The 14,976-nt window shown below is 39.2% G+C and overlaps 1 protein-coding gene and 1 long non-coding RNA gene across 3 annotated transcripts in view; one reads left to right on the plus strand and one right to left on the minus strand.

Annotated features, from left to right (window-relative positions):
* The window catches only part of LOC127355056 (uncharacterized), a 59,599-nt gene extending 52,229 nt beyond the window's left edge, over positions 1–7,370 (minus strand). Inside the window, exons 1-2 of the long non-coding RNA XR_007881667.1 lie at positions 5,553–7,370; positions 391–682 (exon numbers count right to left, since the gene is read on the minus strand). This is a non-coding gene — a long non-coding RNA (uncharacterized LOC127355056). The remainder of the gene's footprint in view (positions 1–390; positions 683–5,552) is intronic.
* A 187-nt stretch (positions 7,371–7,557) lies between these two features.
* Positions 7,558–14,756, plus strand: LOC127355051 (homeobox protein OTX1 B-like). 2 transcript variants are annotated; one of them, XM_051385522.1, is made up of 4 exons: positions 7,558–7,854; positions 9,966–10,160; positions 10,836–10,987; positions 13,279–14,756. In XM_051385522.1, the coding sequence occupies exons 2-4, from the start codon at positions 10,064–10,066 to the stop codon at positions 14,059–14,061; spliced, it is 1,032 nt and encodes a 343-aa protein (XP_051241482.1). In that variant the 5' UTR covers positions 7,558–7,854; positions 9,966–10,063; the 3' UTR covers positions 14,062–14,756. The 2 variants fall into 2 exon arrangements, with proteins under 2 accessions (XP_051241482.1, XP_051241483.1); XM_051385523.1 differs by having other exon boundaries at positions 9,969–10,160.
* Positions 14,757–14,976: the final 220 nt, after the last annotated feature.

Here is a 14,976-nt window from a genome sequence, read left to right on the forward strand (position 1 = left end):
TTGAACTTTTACTAACATGTGTTCAGTCTTTTTACATATTGTTTTTTAGCTAATTGTCCTTTAAAAGAACCAAGAGCCATTTTGCTCTAAGACATCTGGGAAATGCTTTATCGCCTCCGATATTTTCCGAGGGGGCAGAATCTGTGCATTCCTGCGTGCTTTGCCAGCGCTCACATGGTTACCGCTGCTACGCATTGTTAGAGATATCTGAATGAGCGCTGGCCATGCAAGTTTTAACGTGATTGCCCGAGGGGCAGCGGAGTGAAAGAGCGAAGAACAGAGCCAGAGAGAGGCGAGGAGGGGGGGCATAATCCTAAAAGGATTGGAAGTTACCCCCCCCCCACACACACACACACACACACACACACACACACACACAACACTACACACCTCTGTGTTGCAGGGGGTGATGGGTACTGGATGGGGGCTCTGGCGTCTGATTTCTCCCTCCCCTTCTTCTTCTTCTTCTTCTTCTTCTTCTTCTTCATTGTTTGTCTTCTTAATGAGAGGGGCGGGGCCACGGGGCTGGTGATTGACAGCTCCTCTCTCAGCGCTCTCCACCGTGTGAGCCCTCCCCGCTGTCTGCACTGTACTTGACACTGAATGACGAGTCGTTTTCTCATTTCCTGTTTCTCCCGCGGCTCCTCGGGTGTCAGTCAGTCAGTCAGAGCAGCTGTTACAGCTGACGGTCGACACACAAGCGGGTTTCATAACAGCACTGTAAGAAATGTGCCAGCTTCACGCTGCACGCTCACATTAAACTGCACCAATGGTACATTTAAAGCCCCCCCCCCCATCCGGTCCGAAAATCTGTGTTTCTACTTGTTCCGACAGTGCGATGTTTGATATTGATAAACTTTTCTATGTGGACGCATTATTGTTCCAAGCAGAATATTTGTATAAATGTCTTATTAGATGTCTCTTTAAAATCTATTGCTCAATCCTAATTCCAGAATAAAATCCAAGCTCTCTGCTAATCAGTAGACAGAGTTGAGTCCTCTGTCCCTCTGGACTCACCAAAGTTTCATATTATAGATTTTCTGTTGTTTTTTTCCCTTTTTACAATTTAATTTTACAGATAGGTTTTCAAAATAAAACTCCTCCATGTTGCTATTCGTTGGAAAATGAAAATGTAAAATGCATTACTTGCATTTTAGACTGTTCGTTTTTCCATTTTATTATTATTTCCAAACAGACTATTAGCTTGAAACATTTTAAATGAAATATCGGACACACATTATCGTTCCAATATTTGTATATATGTTTTAATACATGTCTGAAGGGGATCTTTAAATGCTCATGTGGAAAAATCTAAATTTAAAAATAAAATCCAAACTCTTTGCTTGACTCCTCAGTCACCCTGGACTCACCAAAGAGAAATTATTGATTTTTTTGTTGTTATTTTTTCCTTTTGTATACAACTTTACAGACAGGTTTTCAAAATAAAACTCCTCCATGTTGCTGTTGGTTGGAAAATGGAAATATAGAATGCATCACTTGCTTTTTAGGCTCTACAAACAGTGGAGGTTGCATATCTTCAGGCAACATGAAATATCAATACTTGATGTGGATCAGCTGTAGACCTGCACATGGTGAAGTCTCTTTAGTCACTTGACCCAGCTGCCACATTCTTCCTGCATTCAGTAATGATGAACTTGGCTCAGTGGAGCAGACGGAGGCTGACGGAGCAGATAACAGCAGCTCACTGACTGCCGTCGTCTCACCTGGCTGCTGCACAAACACACACAAACTGAAGCAGAGCTAGAGGCAGATAATCTCAATCAGTGAACAGAGGTGGAGCAACATTATACTGAAAATCAGTGAAAAAACAAGAAGAGGAGGCGTTATATTATGAAGACTTATATATAAACAGTTATAGGATTTAGATAGTTAGAAATGACTGACATTAGCTTTGGATTTGCCCATTTTTCCGTTTAAACTAAATTAATGTTTTATAAAAACTGAATGAGGACAGTTAAGAGGTTCACAGTGTTATCACGATCCAGATTTGACTGACATTATCTCTGATCTAGAGGGGGCAGCTGCCACCCCTGTTTGGTGTCAAATTTAACACATTAATTTTGATGCATTTGAAAAAATTACTCACTTAAAAATAGAAATTACCACATATAGCTGAATGATCTATTATGGCTAAAAATAAAAGGGAAAGAAAGAGTTAATCTTAGTAGAGTTCTGCAAAATGATCCAACTGGTTCCTTCAGTCACCCATATTTCATAATAATAATAATAATGTATTAAGACATACTAATAGTCTATTTGGAACAATAATAAAATGGGAAAACTACAAGTCTAAGAAGCAAATGATGCATTCTACTTTTTATTATTTTTTTAACCAAATACAACATGGGGGAGTTTTTTTTTTTTTAATCTGTAAAGTTGCACATTTTAGTTGACGAAATGTGAATTTAATCATTTCCATATAGTTTTTTTTCAAAGCCACAGGAAGCCAGCTTGTGTAAGTGAAATAAAACTATGTATTGATTTCTAATGCCACCTTTAGATATTTCTATTCAACGCTTTACTATCGTGTCTTTTTGAGTTCATTTTGGGGGCTTTTCCAACTAAGTATTGATACATGTGATTGTTTATGAATAAATCAGCTTATATTTCAGCCTCCCCGTGAATATTACTCGACATCGGCCCCTGTATGTATGTACAGTGTGTGGTCTGGATGGAACTTTTCTTTACACTAAACACTACGAATGAGAAATCATGTTCAGCAAGTCAATTTCTAGTTAATTTATTCCATTTGATGGATCTGATAATCGATCTGTTCATGCATCCATCAAAGACAATATATATCAGATACTCTCTACATAAAAATAGCCCTGATTTAGTTTTCCAACAGAGCTGCCAAACTCCAGTCTATAGCAGTTTGTGTTACATTTACAAAACAACTTAAGTTCAGCTGGTGCAACAGGATGCAGACTACGACACTGATTGTAAGCTTAATTAATAAAAATACACATTTGACAGTATTAGAAACACACTTCTTTATTAACTACATACATGTCCACATTTATATTATTCATAGTTTACATATTTGCATAAATATTTTCATTAAGTTCACTAACACAGAGAGGATATCTCATAGCTGCCAGGCAATGTAAAATGTTTCTGTACAAGAGACCTGTATTAAAACATATTAATAGTCTGTTTGGAAAAAATAATAAAACATATCAACTACGAGTCTAAAAAGCAAGTGATGCATCTTCATTTCCTAACCAGTAGCAACATGGAGGAGTTTTATTTTGAAAATCTCTGTAATCTGTAAAGGAAAAAGAAAAAACACCAAAAAAAATCAATAATATTAAACTTCAGGGAGTTTAGAGAGGCAGAGGACTCAATTCTGTCTACTGGTTGTTTGGATTTTATTGTGAAATTTGGATTTTTCCACATGAACATTAGACAGACATGAGAAATGTATACAAATAATCTGCTTGGAACAATAATATGTGTCTGATATTTTTCCACAAATGAGTATATTTCTTAAAAGTCATCTACTCCTTCAATAGGAACAGGAAACGCTATGAAATCTCCTCCTTCACAGTAAAGTCCATCCTCAGTGTCTGAGCACTGCTGGATGTTGTGGATGATGTGGACTGTAGAAGCTGCAAACTGGACGACTGACTTCCTAAAAACTATTTGTGATGTCATAAATCATGCTCGTAGGCCACGCCCCTTAAAACCAGCCTTTCAATGAGCTCAGAGAAACTTTCCACTTTCAGCAGATCAATGTGAAAACATGCTTTCTAGTGTCAAACTCTGCACAGACATCATTCAAACATCATTTTCTTTCATCCACCAAAATTAAATCTTAAACTGGTGCTTTATAATAATAATAATAATCTATCTATCTAACATTTAGATTGCTGGTCTTGTAGGTCTTAAACCGCAAATGTGATGTTATTATATAATATTTAAATAAAGTAAGGGAATATCTTAAGTCCCTTAAGGATTTGATTTAAGTAAATCTGCCTTGTGTGTTTATTATAAACCTCATCTTATTAAGAAGTTGTCTGTCCTTGTGTTTATTTCAAACAAATGTGTTATTGGAGTTTTATAAAGAAAACTGACCTGACTTGACATGTTTACAGAAAACTAAATATAAAGGCGTAGCTGGGACGACACTCGATATAATCGCAGGGTTTGGTAAAGATAACAGTCTGTGCACATTGAAGGTTCAGTGCCTGTGTTTTTATAAATGTGTTCTTATAATATAACACCCAAAAGGGACAACTCACTGAACACTGAGGCATTCTGGGACATACATGTTTAAAATGGAGGACGTTGGAGACTTTTTTATAAGCAAGAAAATCTATTTCTAAATGATCATTTAAAGGTTATTAAAGATAAACTTCCTGATTTTGTTGCATCTCTCTCTACTATGGAAGCCCATTTCTGCCAATGTGATGAAATAAAAAAAGATTCTATAAGTCATTATAATGAGAAACTTTCTTAAGATTTCGACTTAATTTGACTGAAAATCATGACTTTGTGATAATAAGTCAATATTTTGAGAAGGTTTCTCATTATAAAGACTTAAAGAATCCTTTTTTTCCATCACATTGGCGGAAATGGGCTTCCATACTCGACACAGCTCACTCTATCAGTGGGTTTTGGAGGAAGTTTTCAGTTTTAGGGGCATACAATCACAAAATTAACATATTTTAATCCAGTTTCCACAGTTGTTGTATAATTTACCAAAATCATTCTAGCAAAGAGAAACTATTGCATTTTTATGTATTCCCTTTGCCTATTAAGGAGTTTATAAATATGGAAAATTAAGAAAATTTGACAACATAAACCTTTTAGAAATGCCTCATATTTGTTGGTTAATTCACATTTAAAAACTCGTTGGGTAATTTTTGCTGCAGCGTATACAACAGTTAGTCTGAGGTGTTACGTAATCACATTCAGGCTTATTTCCATCTCTATGTCATCGTCCTGTCAGCTCTAATGTCACAAATGAGAGGGGTTTGCCTCCATGCACTCCCACTAAAATATCTGAATTAAAATCTATTTATACTTTTTAAATAATCTTTACATTTTTGAGACAGTTCGACATTAAAAAACATTCCAGTTTTTTCCATAAAGACAAACAGTTTTACTGGTTGATATTCAGCTTTAGTTCCTCACTCGCTCACTTTAAGCAGAGTAAATATTCTCCCAGTTAATCTGTGAATATTTGAATTCAACAGTCTGTCATTTATTTTTAAGAAACAAAGAGGCAACACACTTTATCAAACTATCATCTTCAAGAAACCAGCTCTAAGCTGTAAACTTAAAAACATAATCAGTGCTATGTCAGACACTCACAGTGACATTTCCCCACAGTTGATCCACTAACACACCCTGCAGGAACAAACTGTTCTGATATTCCGGCCTGAATTTACAAAGACAACAACTATATATTTTTATTTTACCACGTTTTCAACCTGATGGAGACAGTTTTGCTTCTTTTTTTTTTTTAAACTTTCCACCACAAACACTTCATAATTAACAGGCGAGAGAGCGAAGTTGGTCCTTACCGGAGAGTCTCAGCAGAGCAAAGCCTGTTCCTGATGGATCCACATCAGACTGCAGTATTTGGTCCATGTTGTTTTCCTCTGTCCCATCTTCATCTGCCCACTGAGCTGCACTTTTCCTCCAGCCTGCACCCAAACTCAGTGCCGTCAGCTGATTTAAAGGGCTTTTCTGCCCCGTCCTGTGTCTGCAGGGCTGCTTTTGTCTGTGTGTGTTTTGTTTTGTTTTTAAATGAAAGTGTGCAGCAGCCTGTCCGGAGCCTCCTGCATTGCTTTCTGACAACCTGGGATTTTATGCATCATGCTTTTAATAAGCGCCAACAACACAGACGAGAAGCCTCTCCAAACTTAACCCCCACCACCTCCAACACACACACACACAGACACACACACACACACACACACACACACACACACACACACCTCTTTAGGCTCCCTGATCCCTGGATTTACGGGCTTAGTATTAAGAAAATACTCCTGCAATTTGGGATTAGGCCCCAAAAAACCCTCACAACAACAATGACTCCGTCCATTTGATATCTTGATACTTGCGATCAATCGCTGGCTTTGTTGCCGTCGACCACAGCCAATTTCTGAGGAGGAAATGAGACAACAAATACTTCCAGCAAATTCACATTCCCCTGAACACAACCTGACATTTTTTTACTTTTGGTTTTACAGATATCTTCCTGCCTCAGAAGTGGGTGCTTCCTGCACAGGACTTAAATAGTTAAATGATTGGAATTTAGGATATTTCCTCATTAAATGTTACTTCATTTATTATTATGCTTATTAATGTAATTACTTTATTATTAATGTATGTATTTGTTGGCAAAATAATATGAATTTCTCACACCATCCAGCTATCTTTCTACCAATAGTTAAGCGGAAAAATCTCTTTTATTTCATCCTCTAAGTGCAGTCTGTTGATTTCATTCAAAGGTCATTTAAGTCAAATAATTCATGGCAGCAGCTTTAATCAGCAGCTGCTCATGTCTGAGCCTGTAGGGCAGCTTTTTGTGGCCAGCTTGCTTTTCAACAGTATTTCTTTATTATTTTTAAACTGAATGAGCTGGTTGAGGCTGTCAGTATCATTTAGGGACGAAGATACCTCACACAGTATTGGAGGGAATGGAGTTTAATGAAAGTATCTGAGCAGTAGGAATATTAGCAGTGTGGCTCTCAGGGGAGCTCGCTTCTTTTTTTTTTTTCATAGCTGCAATCATGTGGGCCTACTTTCTTTCTGTCAGCACATGTGATCTTTAATAATCAGTTATCAATAATAGCTTCATTTTACACCTGATCCATGATGATAAAGATACAGAAAACTAGACATACTGGTCAAAATTAGTATATTGTTAATATTTTAGACAACCCCCAAAAATGTCACAATTCATGTTTTCATGTCTTATTAACTCCCCCCGGCCCCCCTGTAGTTCGCAGCCTGATATTTAGAGTGAAAATAAAGAATGATCTGCTTTACAGCAAGTTGCAAAGTCTTCTGTTGCAGCAAAATACTTTAATTGTTTCTGTACAGCCTCCATTGGCTACAGTTGGTTTGTCATAAGCCACATTTTATGCTAACTGTTTTTAGCCACCATATTATTTTATTGACAACAGAAAAACAACTTTTCTTAAATGGCCGAACAGCGCCTAAAGAGGCCCGGTTGAGCTTCTTTGCCGCTAAAATAAAACAGAAGCGTTATTTTACCGCACTCTCTCTCCATTAATCCGCTTTAACGTCGCTGCTTCCTGTTGAAATTAGCCTCAATCGAACATTCGGTAATGTAACGGCAGCGTTCGATTCTCCTTCAACTTTATGACACGAACGTTCCACTCGCGTGACGTGTGTTCCATTCGAACGGGGGAGGGAGGAGGGGGGGCGAGTTGGCGGCCAGCTCGCGAGCCGATTGGCCGCCCGCGTCATCCAGCGAGGCCCGCAGAGCCCCGCGATTGGCCCGGAGGACGCAGACCCGCGTGCTTCCTTGACTCATAGAGGCGCGGGCCTCGGAGACGAGCATCAATCTCCGTCCGTCAACACCGGCAGGAGAGCGAAGGAGCGCGAGGACCCGAACGTTGTGTGTGCGTGCGTTCTACGGTTTTTCCCGCGGTGAAATGTTACGTTTTATTGCTCTGACACAGGTGTGAGTCGCGCGCGGAGCTGATGAACCTGCTTCTTTTTTTTTTTTTTTTGTTGCCAGAAAATCTGAAATTTTCCTCCATGTGGATATTTCCTGAACTCTGGATCTCTGTGCTTTGACATTTAACAGGAATTGTTTTTTAAAAAAAGAAAAGGAGCCTGAAGAAGGTGAGACTGTTATTATATTTATATTTTATTGAACAGTTTATTGATCCTGATCGAACCAGCTGCTTTAGTCTGTACCAACATTATTCAGAGCTACAGGATTTATTCATATTTTATTTTCTTATCCCTGGTCTCCATCTGAAATATTCTGGAAGATATTTTTCCTAAACGAAAAAAACAAAACAATTATTAACTTAAAGTATATATTAAATAGGTTTTACTTTATCAAACATTACAAACTGTACTAGAAAATCAGAACTACTCAACCTTTCTTAGTTAAACCCATTAAAAGCTTTAATTCAAATCTTTATTCCTTCAATCTAAAACGTGTTTTTGTGAAGACTGCCTCTGTGTGCTTCCTCCCGGCCCGCTGCAGACTCCTGTGCTGATAACAGCCTCGTCCTCTGCTAATTGTCGCCCTGTAGATCTAATCTAAATTGTAATGGACTTCATTTGCACACAGTTTTGACGCATTTACATTGCGCGGTGCGGCTCCTTCCTGCGGTTATGGAAATGCGTGGAGCTTTATTTGCAGCGTTAACGCCTCAGTTGAGATCCACCGGGAGGCCCGCGGCCCCTTTCACCGCACACAGGGCTGCTATTAGTCCTAAATTTGAGCATTTACCTGCTAAAAGGACCCCAGTGGATTATGGAAATTCTTATCTAAATACATTGTCTTACACTAATACTAACAGTCAGTAATTAAGGCAGTTTATTAAAGCTGCAGGAAAGGAGTGAAGCTCTGCAGGAAGAAAAGCAAAAGCAGGATATTTTTAAATTCGGATGTTAGTTTTATTCTTTAAATCGTTGCCTTTAAACACGTCAGTGCACTTTTATTTATTTCCATGTGTGTTTCAACTCATAAAGCATTCATTTAGTTTTATCACTGCAGGTTGAAAACTGAATTACATTATTGAGTTTGTGCTTTTTACACTTTCTTCTTCCCATAATGAAAATAACTGCAGGAAACTAAATAAAAACACAAACTGTAATATTATAAGTTATTTTAACTCAAAGAATTGTTGAAACTGAAACTTTCGGTGACACAAACTCAATTTGTTCAAGTTAAAAAAGTACTTTTTTACAAGGTATTTTGTTTTCACAGGGCAAATAAAAATGAAGTGTCAGTTAAAATTACTGAAGCTACTTTATCAAGAATGTATTTTAATGTAATCAGTTTCAATAAATGAAAGTTAGTTAAATGAACTAGTTTTACAGTGCATGTATTACATTAAGGGCGGGCTGAAAGTCTAGCACATGAATATTAAGCAAATAATTGTAGTAAAATCACACAATAATAATTTAAAAAAACTAATAAATAACATTATAATGGTGACAGATAAACAGCCACACTGGCGGTAGTTAGAAATAAAGTGTCTCTGCTTGAATGAATAATATTTAAAATAAGACTGAAGCTATTCGGAGGTGAGAAAAGTCTCAAGTGGCCTGTAATTTAAACGTGTGGATTTAATTGTGAGCTATTGAATTAATTAAAAGGTAATGAAGATGTGAGCGATAACAGATCTGTGAGGAGTCTTTATGTAATGACTGAGCTGCTTTCTCCCGCGAGATCACACCGAGGCTCGTGACACTTCTCTCACCTTTAATCATTTCTTATTAACACAACAAAAATCAGCTGAATGAGCAGAAAGAAAGTTCAGTTTGAGGAGCTGTTGTCCTTTTATTAATGTAAATATGTTCTATAATGTTAGAACACTTCCTGCTGATTCCTCCTTTATTTCCACGGCCATCACATTGGGATTGTTATGATTATTACCAATTTGCATCCATTAGCTGGTGGATCCAAAATGTAAATAGAAACGTTTTGCATCTACAGTCAGCAGGATACTTTCCATCTGATGGTCTCTGCATTGTTTTATCGCTTTCACTGTTAATAAAAACAGAAATAGCCTTTGTGAATTACAGATTTAGAAAAAGCTCCTAGATGAAAGTTTTTGAAGCTTCCAGGCCTTTATAGTGAAACTAAAGTTGGTTCATATCATATATTATCAGAGTAATATAGAGAGTGCTGTATAACACATGGATTCTATCATTAAATATTCAGTATTTGCACCGTTTCTTTGCCCGCACTCACCTGCTTCCTCCCCCCGCAGCAGCCGACCTTAACACCGGGGACCTGAGCACCTGCACCGCCGGGAGATCTGCACCGTCCCGCCCGCCCAGACTCCGGTCTCCCCTCCGCGCTTCTAGCATGATGTCTTATCTCAAACAGGCCCCGTACGGGATGAACGGACTGGGCCTGAGCGGAGCCGCCATGGACCTGCTGCACCCGTCTGTGGGGTACCCGGGTACGGATCAGACCCTCTCATGAGGAGCCAAACACAGGCTCCTTTAAACACTTCACTTATTTCTTAAAAACAGATTTATTTGAGATAATATTCCTATAAAATCCCTGGAAACTTTCTCCAAATATTAATAAATTATTGGAATATTTATGATATTACGCTTTTATTTTTCTGTCTGTGCTGCTCGAGTCTGATCGATACGGAGATCATTCTACATTATTCGTAATATTTCTACGCAGATTTTAAAGTGTATCAGCTGATTAAAGCTCACACTGAGTGACATGAATTATCCTGAAGTCTTAAAGTGACTTTATTCAGCGGGTAAAGTGTGTGTGGTGATCGCTGAATTAAACTTTGATTCAGAGTCTGAGCTTTTGGGGCCACAGTGGAGTTTGTTCTTGGTGTCTCTGTGCGATATTTCTGCAGCCGTAAACTTTTGTCTCAAAGATAAAACGCTCCCATATCGATCCTGTATGTATAAGAATGCTTTTTGGAAGTCCAAAAAAATGTTTTATAAGCTGGAAAAACTCGTGCGTAATTAGAAAAGCGTAATTATCCAAAAAAACGATGTTTCTTTATCCCCGAGCTCACGAACAGAAGCTGTAATTCAGTTTATAACTTTAGCAAACAGTCTAAATGAGGATAATATAATTAATACTGTTTGTTTCTGTCTACCAGGTAACCCGAGGAAGCAGCGCCGGGAGCGGACCACCTTCACCCGGACGCAGCTGGACATTCTGGAGTCGCTGTTCGCCAAGACGCGCTACCCGGACATCTTCATGCGGGAGGAGGTGGCGCTGAAAATCAACCTGCCGGAGTCCAGAGTGCAGGTCGGTCCGGATGCTTTATGTGGAAAATATAAAAGGAAATGAGTTTTTTTTTGTTGCAAACTTGAAAACAAAATACTTGTAATTTGGGAGAATGAAGTTCTCTCTTATCCAACAAGTCAAATAAGCAAAATAAACGCAGAAATTCCCTTAAAGCTGATAGTTTGATGCTCTACATCTCATTTAGTAACAGTCACTCTGGTTCCTGGTGGACTTTGTCACCTCCTGATTAAAAAGTTGAGCTGTTATTGATCAAGTAGAGACACGTCTGTAATCAAAGGGGAGAATTTGTCCGGGCTCTGGCAGAGTGAAGGACCAGGTTCTTACCGTGGCGAGCTTCCTTTAGAAAAGAGGGTTTTTTATCCCCGGCTTTAGCGGCACTCTGCTGGGCTTAAAGCTGCAATTATGGCTGCTGCCTCTCTGCTTTCTGCTGCAGTTAAAAGACATCAGAATTATCTTTAGTGTCGGTGTTGTTATTTTTAGGGAAGCATTTTATTCTTTTAAACGTTGCTTTGGCACGCTGGTTCCCAATCTGGGGGCACCAAAGCTTCACTGGGGGTCACAGGGCCTTCTTGATTTTAAAGGGAGTAAAACAAATTTTTTTTGTTCATTTCTTTTATTTTCAAAGTTTAAAGATTATTATTTAACGAGGAACCTCCATTTTATGTTGACTCTGGTGGCCCCTGTGGACAGAAGTGGTAGTGTTTCTACCACCGTTTCATTGATTTCAATGGGAATCTGACCAGCTGTCGGCATTAAAACTACATAAAAATCACCAAACGTTTCTCTGATGGTCTCATGTGCTGCTTATGTAGGTCACACAGAGGCTTCAGTATTAAACAGAGACTGTTTCATAACCAGTTAGAAACTCTTGTAGAAGATTTATCTATTAAGTAGGCCTATGTAAAAATAAAAACATAATACAGACTTAATTGTAATAAAAGTTCCTATAAATATCATATTTCTGTATCAGTTCCTATCATCTGTTCAAAATTCCTTCCAACAAACTTCCTGCAGTTACTGAGTTCACTGTTTGTGTTCATCGTAAAGTTTATCAGCTGTTCTTTACTGTTATTGTTGTTATTGAATATAATATATAAATATTATGAAATATATATAAAATATAGTCTTTTTTTACTTAGTGATAGAAAGGGGTTCCTTTAAGGAAAAGTGCTTTATTATACAGATGGATGACAATAAAGTCTCTCTTTATTATAATAACAACAATTAAAGTTACAGGAGAGTAGTTTACATGTGTTTCTGTTAGTATGAAAATGAAGTAATTCTGGTTTTGACTCCAATTTATATCTAAAATATTATATGTTAAAAGTACAACACATCATAAGTTTGTTAAGGGACAGAAGCACAAGGCCCTTAACTTATTTCCATTATTGTCCCTCAAACAAATATTCCAGGTCTATAACTAAAAACTGGAAAATGTCATAAAAAAAAATCAGAGAAGTTATTTTACGAATCTCATCCAGTCTAAAAATCTTTCTGTTTGTTTGATCGTTATGTATTCAGTCTTTGTTCTGCTTATTTTATTTTGAAAAACCACCCTGGATGAGTCTTCAAATATTTGACATAAATGAGCAGTTTCACAAGTTATTCTTACAATGTAATTACCATTTAATTAAAGAAAAGACCAAAATCACACAAAATAGAAACACACATTTTCTAATTTTTCTCCATGCAGATAGTTTTGATTTTATTAATCAGATCTGTCTATAATGAATGTGGGATTACCATAGTGAATAGAGATGTTATGAAAGGTCATTATCCTCTATAATGAAGGCAAATGGTAAAAAAAAAAAAGACAAACCAATAAAAGATTTGGTCACAAAAAAAGAAAATATTTGTCTCCAGCTCAGAACAACGAAAGTGAACTACTTTCTATTGAAGAAATAGTCTAGTATGGAAGCTTTTCTGTGGATTATCCAGAGCAACTTTGTGCCAGCAAAGACGTTTTAGCGCTGAATTTTAAAGAGTTGAGTCCTTTCTCACTGCTGTTGGCACTACAGTCAAAATCAGTTACAATAAGAGAGGAAGTGTGTTTATTTTTTACATTTGGGTGAACTTTCCCTTTAAAGTGTGAGAAACAGATTCACTGGTGTTTTTCCGCTTTGGTAGTGAAGTCATTTAGCAGCCAGCAGTAAAGGTCAAAGGTCAGAGCCCCAGACCTCGGCAGTGTCACGTGAGAGGGAAGTGTTGAAGGTGTTTAGTTCCCGCCGGCTCCGTCAGGTTCTGCAGTTTTGTGGTTTCTGACCTCCTGACCTCCGTCCTTCCTTCCTCAGGTGTGGTTTAAGAACCGACGGGCCAAGTGTCGGCAGCAGCAGCAGAGCAGCAACAGCGCCAAGGCCAAGCCGATGAAGAAGAAGTCGTCTCCGACAAGAGAGAGCACCGGTTCGGAGAGCAGTGGTCAGTTCACCCCACCGGCGGTGTCCAGCTCCTCCTCCTCCTCCGCGTCCTCCTCTTCCTCCTCCTCCTCCATCTCCTCCGGCCTTGGTGGTGCCGGTCTGATCAGCACCTCTACCTCCGTCACCGCCCCAGTGTCGTCCATCTGGAGCCCGGCGCCCATCTCCCCGGCTCCTGCACCGGCCTCACTGCCGGACCCCGCCGCCCCCACCAGCGCCTCCTGCATGCAGCGCTCCGTGTCGTCCTCCGCCACCGGGGGCACGCCCTCCTACCCGGTTTCTTACAGCCAAACTGCAGCAGCGTACAGCCAGGGTTACCCGGCCTCAGCGTCAGGCTCTTACTTTGGCGGCGTGGAGTGTGGCTCGTACCTGGCGCCCATGCACTCCCACCACCACCACCCGCACCAGCTTAGCCCCATGACCGGCGGCTCCATGTCAGCACACCCGCACCACCACATCGGCCAGACATCAGGGCACCACCACCATCACCACCACCCGTCACACCACCACCAGGCGTACAGCGCACCCGGCCTCGCCTTCAACTCCACAGATTGTCTGGATTACAAAGAGCAGACGGCGGCTTCGGCCTGGAAACTCAACTTCAACGCCTCCGACTGTTTGGACTACAAAGACCAGGCCTCATGGCGCTTCCAAGTGCTGTGACTTCCTGTGTTTCTCGTCTTCTCTGCTTACAAAAGAAGTATCCTTTTTTTTTTGTTGTTGGTGGTTTTATTTTTGAAGATCCTTCAAACTAATAGTAGAGACATTTAAAAAAAAAAAAAAAGTTTATTTGTGGACTGACACAGAAATCTGAAGCCTGATTGGCAGGTTCAGCTCTGTCACTATCAGCCGATCGACTCGTCCAGGATTATTTTTCTACTCGAGAAAAACTGACCCAGTTACAACTTTCGAAGGCCTTTAATAGTAAAAACCTGCAAGACTGTGCAGCCCAGGATCGTCTCCGCGATCCAACTCGATCAGGATTATTCTTCAAGGAAAAAAAATAAGTCAACTTTAAAGAAAAGAACACAAAAACATCACAAATCCGACTCTTTTTCTTAAAACATTTTACAGAAACATGATGCTGCTATGATTTTCAGGTTGCTGATGTTCATTTCTATCTGATTTCCGACTTGAATCTTGTTCAGAAACTCGTCGTCCAGCCTGTGGGTGTTGTACTTTTGGAGATTGAATTGCAGCACTTGTTTATAAGGTGAAAGTTTTTTTTTGGTTTTTGCTATTTGTTCTTTGCAGAGGAAAGAAAATAAGAAATGTGAATTAGACACGAAATGTCAGTATTCCATTGAGAGTTGAAAGATGTACATTCGTGTCTTTATAATAAAGTCTTGTTAAAACCACGAGCGGTCCGAGGAAACGTTTATTTCTGAGAGTTTGGAGGTGTCAGCGGAGCAGTTTCCATCACAATCACTGATTAAACTGGTTTAACTGGTGTAACTTCATTGCTGACCATCAGACGATGTCGGCTCCAGACAGAAATTTGAGGCCTTCAGACTCGACAAAATCCCCCAAAAAAGACATGTAGCTCGACTTGAACTTTTTGATTTGACAATACTTCAT

This window comes from Dicentrarchus labrax, unplaced genomic scaffold, assembly GCF_905237075.1.
Source record: "Dicentrarchus labrax unplaced genomic scaffold, dlabrax2021, whole genome shotgun sequence".
Classification (NCBI taxonomy): domain Eukaryota; kingdom Metazoa; phylum Chordata; class Actinopteri; family Moronidae; genus Dicentrarchus; species Dicentrarchus labrax.